The 14,283-nt window shown below is 33.1% G+C and overlaps 2 protein-coding genes across 2 annotated transcripts in view; one reads left to right on the top strand and one right to left on the bottom strand.

The window, feature by feature from the left end:
• Positions 1 to 727: 727 nt before the first annotated feature.
• Positions 728 to 6,023, bottom strand: RpL19 (ribosomal protein L19). The gene is made up of 5 exons (XM_067268831.1): positions 5,909 to 6,023; positions 5,513 to 5,619; positions 1,401 to 1,644; positions 995 to 1,105; positions 728 to 903 (listed from the first exon to the last, which is right to left on the bottom strand). The coding sequence occupies exons 1-5, from the start codon at positions 5,911 to 5,913 to the stop codon at positions 777 to 779; spliced, it is 594 nt and encodes a 197-aa protein (XP_067124932.1). The 5' UTR covers positions 5,914 to 6,023; the 3' UTR covers positions 728 to 776.
• Positions 6,024 to 8,544: 2,521 nt separating this feature from the next.
• The window catches only part of Vps13B (vacuolar protein sorting 13B), an 85,785-nt gene continuing 80,046 nt past the window's right edge, over positions 8,545 to 14,283 (top strand). The window contains 1 exon segment of the mRNA XM_067268928.1: positions 8,545 to 8,655. The gene's annotated coding sequence lies outside the window, so the exon portion shown is untranslated.

Raw genomic sequence — 14,283 nt, 5'->3', positions numbered from 1 at the left:
CACAGTTTTGTTTCCTTCTGCAATAATAATTTGTTGCAGGTCCTCCTTAGTAGGCAGGAGGGCTAACTTTTTCTCAATAGAATCTGTCATAGTATGTTCACGTAATGCAGATTCTGCCATGCCTGTTATTTTGGCAATTTGTTCAGTAATGTATTTAATATTTTCTCTAAAACTAAGGTGCCTGTTTATGGAATATTCCTTTACCTCATCCAAAATAATAAAAGAACTATCCAAAAAATTGTTAATGATGTTTTGAACCATGACAATTAATATAATTAATTAATATACACTACAATATTACATATATACAATTAAAATATCTATAATAATACAGTCTAACAATATTCTACAGAGATAATTAAACAATATTTCTAAAGTTATTTAACAATATGAAACATTAATTAAGACTTGCATTTGTAATATTTCTTTTGTCATGAGTATGTGATAAACGTATTCTTCTCTTCAGGACGAATCCAAAAATATATAAATTCAATAATTTATTATAATTGTAAATGTCAAAAATGTTTACTTCCGATAAAAACTTCTTGAATCTTCGTACACATAGAGGGAAACACCATGGAACAGAGATGCTGAAGTTTGGAAAATTTACTTGAACGGACATAATTTAAATTCTAAGACTTATCACCATTAAACTTCATATTATTGATAAAAGATGACTTTTTGTTATGTGACAATTCTTGTTCAAACATGTAGAAATGAAAACAAATTGACATATTACAAATTTTATTATTTACTTTTCAGTATACAAAGAATCATTATTTCTTTGTAGCTTCTTCTTCTTTTTCGTAAGATTGCAGACGTTCTGCCTTCTTTTGCTGAAGTCTCTCCTCACGTCTGCGTCTGGCTTCACGAACCTTCTGCCTTCTTGCTTCAGCCTGGTCACTAAAATTAGATGTAGCAAGAGAATGTAAGTATGCAAATATGAACTCCTACAGAATGAAATAAATAAAAAGGCAGAGAATCCAATATTTACCCAAGCATTTTGAGACGTGAATTCTCAGCCTTCTTTTTGTGGATAAACTCCATCAAAACTCTCTTGTTCTTAAAGACGTTACCCTTGGCCTTCATGTACAAATCGTGATATCTTGAAAACACAGAACAATGTTAATTTTCAGAAAAGAGAAACAAGTTAAAAGAAAAGTAAGATCTAATGTGGAAACAGTGAAGTATGAACTATAAATTTAAACTGAATTTGATTACCTGCACAGAGCAGGCATATATCAAATTCATCTCTATAAATGTCAAGTGCTTTAGTAACCTAATTATTAAAATGCTAAATACTCTAGCAATGTAAACACAGAAGAAAATAGTTTATCAACCAGGTTCTCAATTTGGAATAATAAATCTATTTAGTTATAAGATGATAAATGTTATCTTACAAATGTCTATCTATTTTCTTTGCATCTCTGTATTTCTTCAACAGACGACGTAAAACTCTCATTCTCCGGATCCATATCACCTTCTTTGGCATACGGGCGTTAGCGGTACCTTTCCTCTTTCCGGGTCCGCAGTGTCTTCCCTTCCTCCTGGCTTCAGTATTTTTCCTGACTCTGGCACGGGAGTGAACAGCCACAGGTTTACGAATTATCAGACCATCCTTGATTAACTTTCGAATATTCTGTCCTATTTAAGAAATAAGACTATTGTATTTAAGACAAATAACAGCATGGATTATGTGAAATAATATAGCACTCAAGCAGCATGTGATTTATTACGAGAAATAAATGTTAATTAAGAGCCAAATACAATTTTGAAGACAAAGCAATCAATGAATCAAACAATACAAGATGCCGGCATTGTATGGTTGGCTAAAATTACATCAATTATGTAATTTTGTATAATCTAGCATATCTGTAAAAGCACTAGCCAACAATATTATAATCCACACTACCAACAATAAATAGAAATTTACAGATGCGAGCCTCAAGTCATAACAAGCAGGTCCTGACTGCTATATGGATCTGGGTCTAAACCCAGAGCTACAGGACATCAGCTGAGTAGCTTACTACACCACCATAAGACCAAATAGGATTATTACTTAAACTGCAAAACCACTTTGCCATTAATTTTACATGCAAATAACCCTGAAATTGACCATTTTCAGACCAAAAAAAAAAAAAAAAAAAAAGCTACAAAGACAGTAGTGAATAGGCATCAGTATTTTTGATGATGAAAAATTACATATTTAAAATAATTTTAAACCCAAATGAGAAATCTGTCATTTTTATCATTATTTTTAAATAATCATTCTTCATATATAAACAATAAAGCCACAAACCCAATTTTTAAGTAATGCCAAACAATCTGCCATATTATCGGGCTATATGGCTAATTTAATAATCTCATGGTAATTTTGGTGTTTATAATAATAAATTAAATTTGAATCTTTTCTTTTAGAACTTTTATTTAAGTCATGAGCAGGATACTAACCCACAATTCCTGCTTACTGTGCAGTTACACTTCCAATTACTCCCCCTGGGTCACTGTTTGACTAGTACCTCTAGTAAACTAATGGCAGCTTGCCTACTTCTAGCCAAATTAATTTAGATCTAATTATTAAATTAACCTTATTTTATCTCAACAAACTGCTTGGCATTACTCATTCTTCACCTATCTAATCATACTCAGTTTGTGTCAGGTGCCCACCAGTGCTGAGTGGATAAAATCACTGAACACTGGTAGTTGGCCACAGGTTTGCACATCACCAACAGACTAGCCTTATGGAGTTTTCTGGATTTTCTTCATGCTTGTAATGCCTAAATATAAGCTAGTTTACTTTAGAAAGTTCTCCTGGAAGACATCCCCTTGGCAGATCACCCACATGTTACTGTAAAAACAAATATATATATATATATATATTAGTTTGTGTCAGAATAATGCTTGTATTGCACCAATCACAAAAGGTAATGCAGCCAAGGCAAATAAGGTGTCAGCCTTCTACTCTGGGAAAGACCCAGGCAGAAAAAAACATCAAAATTTTTTAGTAAGGATCTGAGTAAATATATTGAGCCCCTCCTCACTGATCAAATCTCGCCTCCATTTTGGGCCCGATCAATCTCACAATGGGAATGAGTAAAAGAAATTATTTCATTTAAAAAACCAAAATTTTTAATTTTTACCAAATAAAATAAGTATTAAGAACATTATGTAACAGCTGATTTCACTTATGTTGTCATCATCTAATCCTAAAAGATAACAATTTTGTTAAAAAACCAAGTTGAAGGTATTTATGTTTGTTTAATCTTCTTTAGATCAGGGGTATTATTATAGTCAATTATTAATAGCAGCAGTAAAGTAGCCTGATTCATTATGGTGATTGTTTGGTTTATTATTAAAAACATCAGGCTTTGAGATGTTTATAGATGTTAGATCAGGGGTGCAACTTTTTCCATTGACTCCTTTAAATACACACACAATTATTTCTTTAATATATTTTTAAAAATCTAAATAATTTAGAAAATTAATAAATTCAAATTTACTAAATAACTAAAAAATACTAAAATATTACATACGCATGCGCAATATGTACTTTAATTTTCTTATAGTCTCACTTTCAAACTTTTTATTGACCCCATAAGAGTTGATACCGATCCTGTAGGAAAGCTCCAGTTTATATAGAAATTTATCAAGACTATTCAGTATTCTTTTCTTATATTATTTTAGCAATGAAACCTGTTTGTTACAAGGGTTGGATGCAATTCAAATAGCAAACATCATTTCACATTAAAAAAAAATCCAATAAATGGAGAGTCTAACCTTGTACTTAACATAAATCAAATTAGCTAATATATTTTGTCTGTCTACGGAAAGAATCCACTTGAGATTAATGTCACATGTGATGTCACTTCATTAAACTAATCAGCACATTCCCTAATGATGTCAGTACTTTTCGCTTAATGTCAGGCAATGTGTGAATTTTACTTTCTCTCAACTAAATGCCAGAATGACTTTTCCATTAATTGTGTTAACTTTTTATAGAATGTAAAACTGTAAACAATCATGCATTTAACAACTACTATAATGAACTTCTCATATTCCAATAAAAGAATATAAACAGTGTTTGGGGATTTCACAATGTCGGTGACATGTTTAACAAATGAGTAAGAAACAAATAATTTGCCACAACTAAGTGATCAATGGCTGATGCTGATTAGTTAATATCCAAGTTGATTCTTTCCACAGAGACTTAGTACACCTTTGACAGTGGTAACAATTTAGGAAAATGCAATGTTTTTGACTCAGTTAGGCCCCATCTGCACTACACCAAGCTGTTCACAGTCCAGTCAAATATTTATCAATTGTGTACGACATACATACTTACACAGAGCAATACTTAAGTTTGTCCCAACATAAATATGTACACCGTACAAAATCAATAAATAATTGATGGACTGCAAATGGCTCAGTACTGTGAATAGAGCCTTAATACTACGTTCGCATACAATCCACGACTCACTTCGATCTCGATTTACCTACAATCTGGATTGTGACTGTCGCTAGTCAAACGTCGTGCTGTTCGCACAAGCAGTCCACTTGAGAACAACCCAACTATTATACGCAATGATAAAACTGACATAACTATGCAGTAAGTCACAAACACCAACAAACAAAATGGAAGTTTTGGTTAGAAATAAATACAGTACTTTTTTTGGCCATTTATCTAATAATAGATAGATGTCATCGTCTCTCCAAACACAGTATCTTTTTTATTTCTCTGTCGATAGCCTGACACGTATTCTGCCGCCATCTTGTATTTTCTTGCGTGTGTGGGATTGTGGGATCTCTCTTATGACTGGATCTAGTTTCAAGAACTCTAGAGTCAATTGCAATTGAACCTCGTTTCAGTCGAGATTGAAAGTGTCAAGGGAGGTCGCACCAAGGCATAGTCGTTGACCTTGGTCACAATCTAGATTGAAATGCTCGGTGCAAACGGGGTATAACAGACAATCTTCAGACATGAAACAATCGATTAAGAGGCTTTTCTATCTTTTCACAACCAGACTGCCCACACATTTTCCTAAACTGTTACTGCTGTCAATATTGTATTGTATTGTTCATCTAATTATTCTACATAAATGTCTATACAGCTGCACAAAGCAAACTGCCAAGAATTCAATCTTTGATGCATTAATAGAAATGTTCACATTCATGCAAAGAAATTAGCAATATGTTTCTTTGTCTTTGGTTTAATTATTTGAAAAGGAAAAAGTTGTTAGTTTTCAATCAAAGAAAATGATTATTTGTGAAGTTTTGCTTTCTAGTAGGCAAGAGTTTATGGTAAAATATTCTACAATTATATAATTCAAATCGAACGATCTAACACAAGTTTTATAAATAATAACAAAAATTGGTATTTTTGGTCTCTCAATCCAAGTCACGTGACCAACACAATGGCAAGTCATGTGATCAAGTCCAAAAACATCGAACAATCTTTAAAAATGGAATATTTTTTCCACATTTTAATGTTAAATTAATAAAATTATGTACTTACTCGAGTTAGCATTTGTAATTTCATTAGTCTCATTAGGATCCAACCAGACCTTATTACGTCCACACTTCAATACGGCAGCAGCCAACCGCTTCTGAAGTCTTAAAGAACTATAAAGAACATTAATAAATTAATCTGTAGCATATATTTACTCAATCATTAAGCTTTCGAATAAAAAAACAGACTAATTCAAAGTAAAAAGGCATCACCATCATGGTGGCCACTAGGCCTAACACGTGTCCGACTTTACAAGTTAATTACGCTTAATGCCTTCGATTTATGGGGTTAATTCGTTAATCAAGTCGATTTGTATACCATTTTTAATTAATAATATAACATTCAATCGGGTTAAATAGATTTCGCAAGTTAATTTTTCGTCGCGAAAAATCTCTTACGTACCTCATTCTTCTCTCCACCAAACCAAATTACAAGCTGGACGACAATAGGTTGTATCCTTCCGCGGCAAAATAGAGATATGAAAGTAATTTACTTATTTTAAATTATTTGTGTAAATTCACATAATTTTAAGTGAATTTTTATATATATTAAATCTTTGAATATTTTTTATAATTTATTTTCCTATTATTTTCATATTTTATCTGTTTTAGATTCGATAACCTTCCGCCGATTTGGGGAGTGTTTGAGGAGAAAAGTTTAAAATAAAATAATGCAACAAAATTCGTAACTTTTTTATTTTGATAAATCTTTAATTAAAATTTAATAAATTAATTAGTAAATATTTTAATGAACTGCTATTGAAATATAAATAAAAGTTTCTAAAACTTCGGCAGGAAGACTCAAATTCCCTGAAGAGCCCAAAATACGCCAAACTTATCTACGATTCTATTTATGTATTAACAAATAATAGAATTAAAAAAATTATTTAGACTTCATTCGCCGCATTTTTTAAAAAAATTACTTGAAATTTCAATAATACAACTGCATTATTAACGTCACACATTTTAAAATTATGATATGTAATAGAGAGGTTGCGGCCGATGTTTTCAGCCCAAAACGTGAACATCGGACGTCGAACGCCGCCATCTCGCAATTCTAGAAGGTTGATAACAAGGTCCTAGGGTGCGTTCTTTTATTCCTCCGCGTAACTCCACGCGAGCGACATCCGTTTAAAAATTCCTGCGGACGCGTTCCTAAATTTCGGTGGGAGTGCGCGCCGTCGAACGGCAAAAACGGCCGTTTGTAGTAGTAGTTTACGGTGGAAAGCAACATGGCGTCCTCCATGGCTCAGATGGTTTCGTTTCCGGGTCCATTATGTGGATTTATGAATGAGAATTTAGAAATTGTGAAAGCGCGAGTTAGCGCACGCGGTGATGTAAGTGTCTTTACGAAGTTTTTTTCGAGGCTATTTTGTATGCTCTTTCAACAAATAATCCCTTTTATGGTTAAATTTTACAATTGGAACCCTTCTTTTGCCTTTTAAAAGCTCTTATTTTAGAATACACAGATTCCTCCATCACGTCACTATCGATAGCGCGGACGCCGCCATCTTTCTTTCTTTCACCGTCGTTCCTAAATGCCTACAAACAGCAGCGCACTCCCGTAGTAGCGGAGACGCAGAGCGACCGCTATTAAAGAACGCACCCGTGGAGCAGTCACCAATTATGCCGGAAAGTCCGTTGTTCGCAGCCAGTCCGTTGCTCGAGTCACGTAACGGCCAAAAAGAAAGTCCGTTGTTCGCAGCGTCCGTTATTCGAGGCGTACATTATACGAGGCACCACTGTATTTTAAAATCATAGCTCAGTCCATCACAATACTATTGGTAGTATGTGCGCCGCCATCTTTCTTTCTTTTATAGAGTTTGAAGCTTCTTGCATAATGTACGATGTCTTTTTTTTATGTCTTGTTCTCCTCTTTTTTTGTAGTCTGTGAGCGCCGCTGGTTGAAGCTTTTCGACTAATTACTACCATTAAAAATTGCCAATTCCAAGTTTTCAGTCAAATTTTTTTGGTATGTCACGTGCCATCTCAATTTGTCTCTTCAGTGAGAAGAGCTTTTAGAACAAAATTGCATAAAGTAAAAAACACGACGTATTGGCTAGTGAACTGTTCCGCAGACGGCCGGATGGCCGAGCGGTCAAGGTGGCAGCCTACCACTCTGGGGGACCCGGGATCGAATCCGAACGGGTCGAATATTCCCCAGGAATTTTTCGGGGGGTGGTCCGTTCGGATATGTCGGGCCCCGTCCCTCACCACCCGGTCGCCCCATTGTGGGCCTGGCCGAACCCATAATGGGCCTTCTATAAGAGGCCTTCTTAGTGCCCACAGGGCGGAAAGAGTTAAAAAAAGAAAAAAAAAAAAAAAAAAACTGTTCCGCAATGTACTTGAGACTAGAGGAGCGTTTGTTAATAGCGGTCGCTCTACGTCTCTGTTACTATGGGAGTACGACAGTAAAAATCAATTTAGCCTTTAATGAGTGTAACTATTGAGACACTACCCTAATTCAGTATTAACAATAGGCTGCTTTGCTTCAGTGAGGAATTAGAGTTCAAATCAGATCTGGAATCTCATAATTATTTCACATGTAATTTGAATCAAAGAATTATTTTTTATTTTTTATTTAAATTAGTCGATTCAAAAAAATTCGACTTGTAGTCGAATTTTTTCATACTCGTGATTCCACACAAATATTTAAAGTAAATATATATATATATTTTAATATTTATATTTATATATTTATTTTATTATATATATATATTATATTAAATTGTGTATATATATATATATATATATATATATATAAATATACATATAAATTTACATATATACATATTTACAATATACACATATACAATATATATTTAATATGTATATATATATATATATATATATATATATATATATATATTTAATTTAAAGTAACGGGTTATATTATTTATTACTAAAATATTTTAAAATTTGAATGTAGACATTTTACTTATTTATAATTTTATTCCAAAAATCAATTTTATAAATAATTAATGAAGTAAAAACATTTAGCGAAAGTTAAAAATTCCACGAGGGGGCGTGCACGTCAGCTGTGTATGTAAGAGTTTGTTTATCTGGCAGAAGTATATTAAATGTGTATAAAATAATAAATAATGGATTAAATTGAGGACAAAATTTATATATTTTAATCTAAAATGAAAGGTGAGCAAAATATAAATTAATTATAATCATAAATATGTGAATAAATATATTTTGGTTGATGATAACATAAAATTAGTTATGAAATATTTAGAAATTGAATGTTAAATCTCATTTGTTTTGCTTTAAATTGTTTCATTTCTGTTTAAAATTAAAGCTTGCGTCATTTTATGTTTCAAGGTTTTATAAAATTTTTAATGAATATTCAAGATCAAAGATTGTTTACAAATATTGATACAAGAAAAGGTAGGACTTTAGGGAAGAAGTTACTTTTATGGGGTGTACTATAGATTACCACCTATAGAATTTCAGGACTTTGAATATGTATTTGAACTCAGAGGACCGAGACGAGTTCAACGGTACCCTATTTTTGGACCGGAGACGAAAAATAAAAAAGTTATCATACTTTTTAAGTTACCATACTTTTTTAATGCTCATGCAGATGGCACCATAGTTGCTAGTACTGCCATCTTGTGGTAAAGTCTGCAAACCATGACGTCGGACTACGGTCATCTCCAGTAGGGTTAAACACGCGATACAAGAGCGGAGAGAGCAACGCAACTTCTGATCATCGCGTGATCGCCATTTTGGTTAATGTTACTTATGGCAGCGAACATGGCGGCCGTTCCCACTGTTTGTGCTCCCGACTGACCTCCCGGAGGGGAGCCGCCGGCAGGCCGCCATGTGCTAAACATCACTAGTTATTGATTAACGGTAGTTCTTGAACAAAGTAAAAAAAGGAGGGGAAACGTCTACTAAAGGCAACTTTAACGGCAAGCGATGTGACTTCTGATTGCGATAGCGAGGCCGACTTAGCGGAGAGAGCAACGCGACTCCCTATCATCGCGCGATTGCTGGAAAAAAAGTATGATAACTTTATTATTTTTCGTCTCTGGTCCAAAAGTAGGGTATCGTTGAACTCGTCTCGGTCTCCTCAGTTCAGATATATACTCAAAGACCTGAAATTCCATAGGTGGTAATCTATAGTATCCCCCTTTTATGTAATTTATGGATAGAATTTCAGCTCAGAATGATGGTTTGGACCTTATTGGAGCAGTAGACTGTGACCGCGGGAGTAAAAATGTCAAAGGAACTACACGTGACACTTTGTGAGGTTTTGCTCCCTCAAAATCAGCCTATCTAGAATTTTGAAGACTCTCAAAATGGGTAAAATTTAAGAGTGAAAAAATGTAGAACTATTTTTCAAAACAATGTTAATAATAAACTATTTTCCACTTTATTAGAGATGGCTAAAAGCTTGTAAAACGTGAGAAATGCATTGTGCTGACTACTTTTGAGGCACAATAGTAGTCCTGCTTCATTCTCTGTTAAGCTTATTGCATGTTTAACAAGCAGCTTGGTCTGATTTTGGGAGGGTTATATCTCACAAAGGGTCACCTGTAGACTAACAGTTCTTTTGACATTTTTACTCCTGTGGATGTGGTCTACAACTCTGATTAGATCCCAACCATCTCATTCAGAGCTTAATTTGTACTTTCTAATTCTTATATTACTGTACACAGCTCTGGCTAATGCCAAGTAAGGATTAAAGAAAGTCATTACTTTGGATTATTCAGAGCTGTGTAAGTAATGCAGAATTCTTGCTAAGTCTACTTATGCTGCAATCTTATAGGCCTACTTGTTTCTAACAAAAATTCTGGAGATTTCAAAAAAATATGTAGTGTGAAGTGGGTTGGGTGTTTGTCTATACCAGCAAAAAGCCTGGTTTTCACTACTGCAAGGACATGATTGATGTGCATTGTCAGTTCATGCATATATACATGCACAAGCAAGAATACTCATATTTATTCTGTTTATATATTGACATATATATTGAAATATAACCAATCAAATTGCTTGGAACATTAAGGTGTTTAGCCAATGACAGAAAATTTATTCAACTATTAGCAGTAAGTGTATTTATTTTTAGTTATTGGGTTGTTCGGAAAGTAATTTCGTTTTTTTATTACTAGAGGAATTAGATGTATTTTTACCAGCCAATTTTATTTTAAACCACATTTTCATTATATACTTCAACAGCTGACATTTTAAGGTTTATTTGTAAAAAATTTTGTTTGATTCTGTACAATTGTTTTTTTTCGGTGTCCCATCAAATTTGGAAAATCGAAAGCATCATTTTTGGCATATTTTGCTTTTTTATAACTAAAAAACCAAAATGCTGTTCAAACAAGAAAAAAATTGTGGAACATGTTTGGAGAAGATGTGTTGGGAGAAAGACAGTTCCAAAACTGGTTTACAAAATTGCATTGTGGCAATTTTATTATCGAAGATACACTACATTCTGGATGGCCATTTGAAGCCAATGAAAACAAAATAAAGGTACTGATTGAAGCAATCTGCCGTATAACAACACGTGAAATCACCAAGAGATTAAATCTGTTAAATTGAAACGTTTATTATTCAAGATTAAACTTAAAATGAATTGGTTTAGTTTCAAAGCTCGATATATGGGTTCCACATGTTCTTAAAGGGAGATGCTCTCTATGGTGGGATTTTAAAGAAATTATTTTTTGAGCTTTTACTAGACAATTTAACAATTGATTCGAAAGTGTACTGCCATCAAGTAAACAAATTGAGTAATATCATCAAACAGAAAAGGCCACAATTGATCAACAAACAAAGTGTGGTGTTTTACCATGATAATGCCAAATTTCGCACAAGTTTGGTAACTCGTCAGAAACTGTTTTGGCTTAGATGGGATGTGTTATCACACCAACCATATTCACCAGATCGGGCACACTCAGATTATTACTTGTTCTGGTCTATACAAATTTTTTTTACCTGTAAGACATTTACTTGAAATGACAATGTCAAAAATCACTTGGATCAGTTTTTTGTAAAGATCAAAACTCTTATGAATGTGAAATCATGCTACTACCAGAAACAATGACAACAGGTATTTGACCAAAATGGTCAATATATAATTCAATAAAATATTTATTTATTATAAGAATACTACATTTATTTTTCTATGGAAAAAACAAAATTACTTTCCGAACAACCCAATATATGCAAGGTTATACAGTACATAATGTTGCATATTGTATCATAATTGTACAGAAGAAACAAAAGAAAATGTACAGAAGTACTGCTTGAATTCAAATTCTAACCATTTTCCAGCACTTTCCTTTTACTGTCATCAGCCATTGTATGTGCAAAATACCATGTATCAAAACATCATAAGTCAAGGAGTGTCTGTACAGAAGTTTTTGTTTTCCCAGGTAATCATGAATTAGTGATGTCACTTTTTCTGTTGTATCATTACTGTTAGCAACTTTACTGTACTCACCTGAAAGATGACTATATGCCTTGATATAAATATGTACTTCTTTTTATAACTGATAAAATTACAATTGCAAGAAATGAAAACTCATTTTTATCTCTTCCAACATTTTAAACTTGACCAGCTTACCAAAATTACTTTCTTCTCAATAGTGGAATGAATCACGAACATACTTTAAACAACCTTTATAGTCCTATAAGATCAATAACATTTTAAAATTTTGTTCCTGAACTATAAAGGTTGTTTAACCTTTCAACAGTGGGATAGTCAGATATGGTGCTATCCCAAAGTAGTGGAGAATAAACGTGGGAAATTTTTAAAGTATTTTTTCATGCATTTTTTTCTCATTACTGTTTCAAAAAAAGATTTTGTAAACAGTTATGTCTAGTAAAGAAAAGTCTTTTTTTATTGTTACATAATTCATTTTTTATGTGATTTTTTTTTTTTGCGGTAGTTTTTGGCAATACTCCCAAAAGAATTTAACAGATATATCTGTCCCTCACCATTGCCACACGATCACCCTTGATGGATATATCCATCAGTCACTGCAGAGTGGTTAAAGTGTGTTTATAATTCACTTACTGTAGACATCATTCAAGGTACTCAGAATAAATCTTTATTCTTCACGCCTAGCTAGCTAAATTTCTTAGCAACCATTTAGCAAAACATAAAAAAGATATTCTTAAGAATTTATGAACAGATGTTGATTTTATAAATCTGTCTTTGGTGTATTTTATTTATTTTAATATTGCATGTGCATATATTTTATGTTTTATTTACGTTATAACAACATTTAGTTATCCATTTTAAAATTTTATAATAATTTTTTATTTTCTTTGCTTAGGTTTCTAATGATGATTGAATACTTGAAAATTTTCATTTTTTTCACTTTATTCAAAATTCCAAATATTTTGAGTAATTTTTAATTTCCTGGCTCTATTATGTATGACAAAGGGAAAGTATGGTGATTGGTCAAAAAATGATTCCTAAGATTTTTACATTTTTGGACTCGAGAGACCTTGAAATGTCAAGAAATGCAAAAACATTTGGGGGTTTTTCTGTATGTATGGATGTTTGTTTGTGATTATGTTTGTGTGGGTGGGCATGACTTTTTTCATCCTCTTTGAAGCTTAATAACTCCCGTGCTTTTTGTCAAAAATTTTTGAAATTTTGCAGGAAGGTTTAGTATTAGGGGATTGATGCAATTAAATTTTGGTGGTTACAGGTTGATGGAGTGGGGAGATAAAGGGGTTTGTGTGCTATATCTTGAGTAGAATCCAACTTAATGATGATTTATTCATTGTTAGTATTTATGAGGGATGATCAAAAAGTAAGGTTACAAAGCCTGCAGTGAAAAGTGTACATTTTATTTCATACAACCAATACAGCCAACTGATAGTACATACATTAGGTTATTTTTCGACATAGTTTCCATATCGGTTTAGGCACTTGTCACTTCGTGTGATGAGTTTGAAAATTCCCTCCTGGTAAAAATCCTGTTCTTGCATGTTCTGCCAAGTTGTTGCAAAGTGTTTCACTTCCTCATCTTAAGCAAATCATCATCCTGCTGGGTTCTCCTTCAAGTGAGGAAACAGGTGAAAGTTGCTTGGAGCTAGATCCAGGATGTAGGGAGGATGGTCGATGATTCTCGTCAGTGATGTTTTCTCTACCGGCTGCAAACTTCTGACACCATTCTGCGACAGGCTGACGAGATATTACAGTCTCTCCATAAACTTCTACCAGCTGTCAGTGAATTTCATTTGCGGTTACATGTTTCGCCCACAGAAATCAAATAACTGAGTGGATTTCTTCACGAGACTAGTTTTTCAAATTAGTTGCCATTTGTGTTTACCTACAACTAGCACTGTAAATGGCAGGTGGCTGAAACTCTGCACAGTTGCCAACTGCATGTATTGGAATTACTGCACACTTCTCATTTCTCTATAACAAACAAAACTCTAGGAATATCAGCCTTGTAACCTTACTTTTTGATCATCCCTTGTACAATTTTTTATAAAACCAGCTGTACTTTCAAAATTAAGCATTTTGCTATTTTATAATAATTGAAAATATCATCACAGATAACTACATTCACCAACCTTTAATATGCAGTCTATTTTATTAATGTAATCTAACATTTTCAGTCAATTAATTGACCTTTATCATTACGTTAATAAAATAGACTGCACATTAAAGGTTGGTGAATGTAATTATTTTTGTAAGTGCAGTTCGAGAAGAGTGTATCATAACAGATGGTGCCAAATGAAGTTTTAAATGTTTTTGGGAAAGTTAAGCAACTCATTGCTGGAGTTTTATTCTTTAATCTA

The sequence above is a fragment of the Centruroides vittatus genome, unplaced genomic scaffold, assembly GCF_030686945.1.
Source record: "Centruroides vittatus isolate TY-2023 unplaced genomic scaffold, ASM3068694v2 contig_341, whole genome shotgun sequence".
Taxonomy (NCBI): Eukaryota; Metazoa; Arthropoda; class Arachnida; order Scorpiones; family Buthidae; genus Centruroides; species Centruroides vittatus.
Note: the sequence above shows the minus strand (reverse complement) of the source record. Positions and strands in the feature narration are given on the sequence as shown.

Excerpts from the sequence above, each read along its gene's own strand:
- RpL19 (XM_067268831.1), bottom strand. Across the intron at positions 1,106-1,400 it reads AAGAAAATAGATAGACATTT|ATATCACGATTTGTACATGA; the intron begins GTAAGATAACAT and ends TGTGTTTTCAAG. Across the intron at positions 904-994 it reads TCACGTCTCAAAATGCTTGG|TGACCAGGCTGAAGCAAGAA; the intron begins GTAAATATTGGA and ends ATCTAATTTTAG.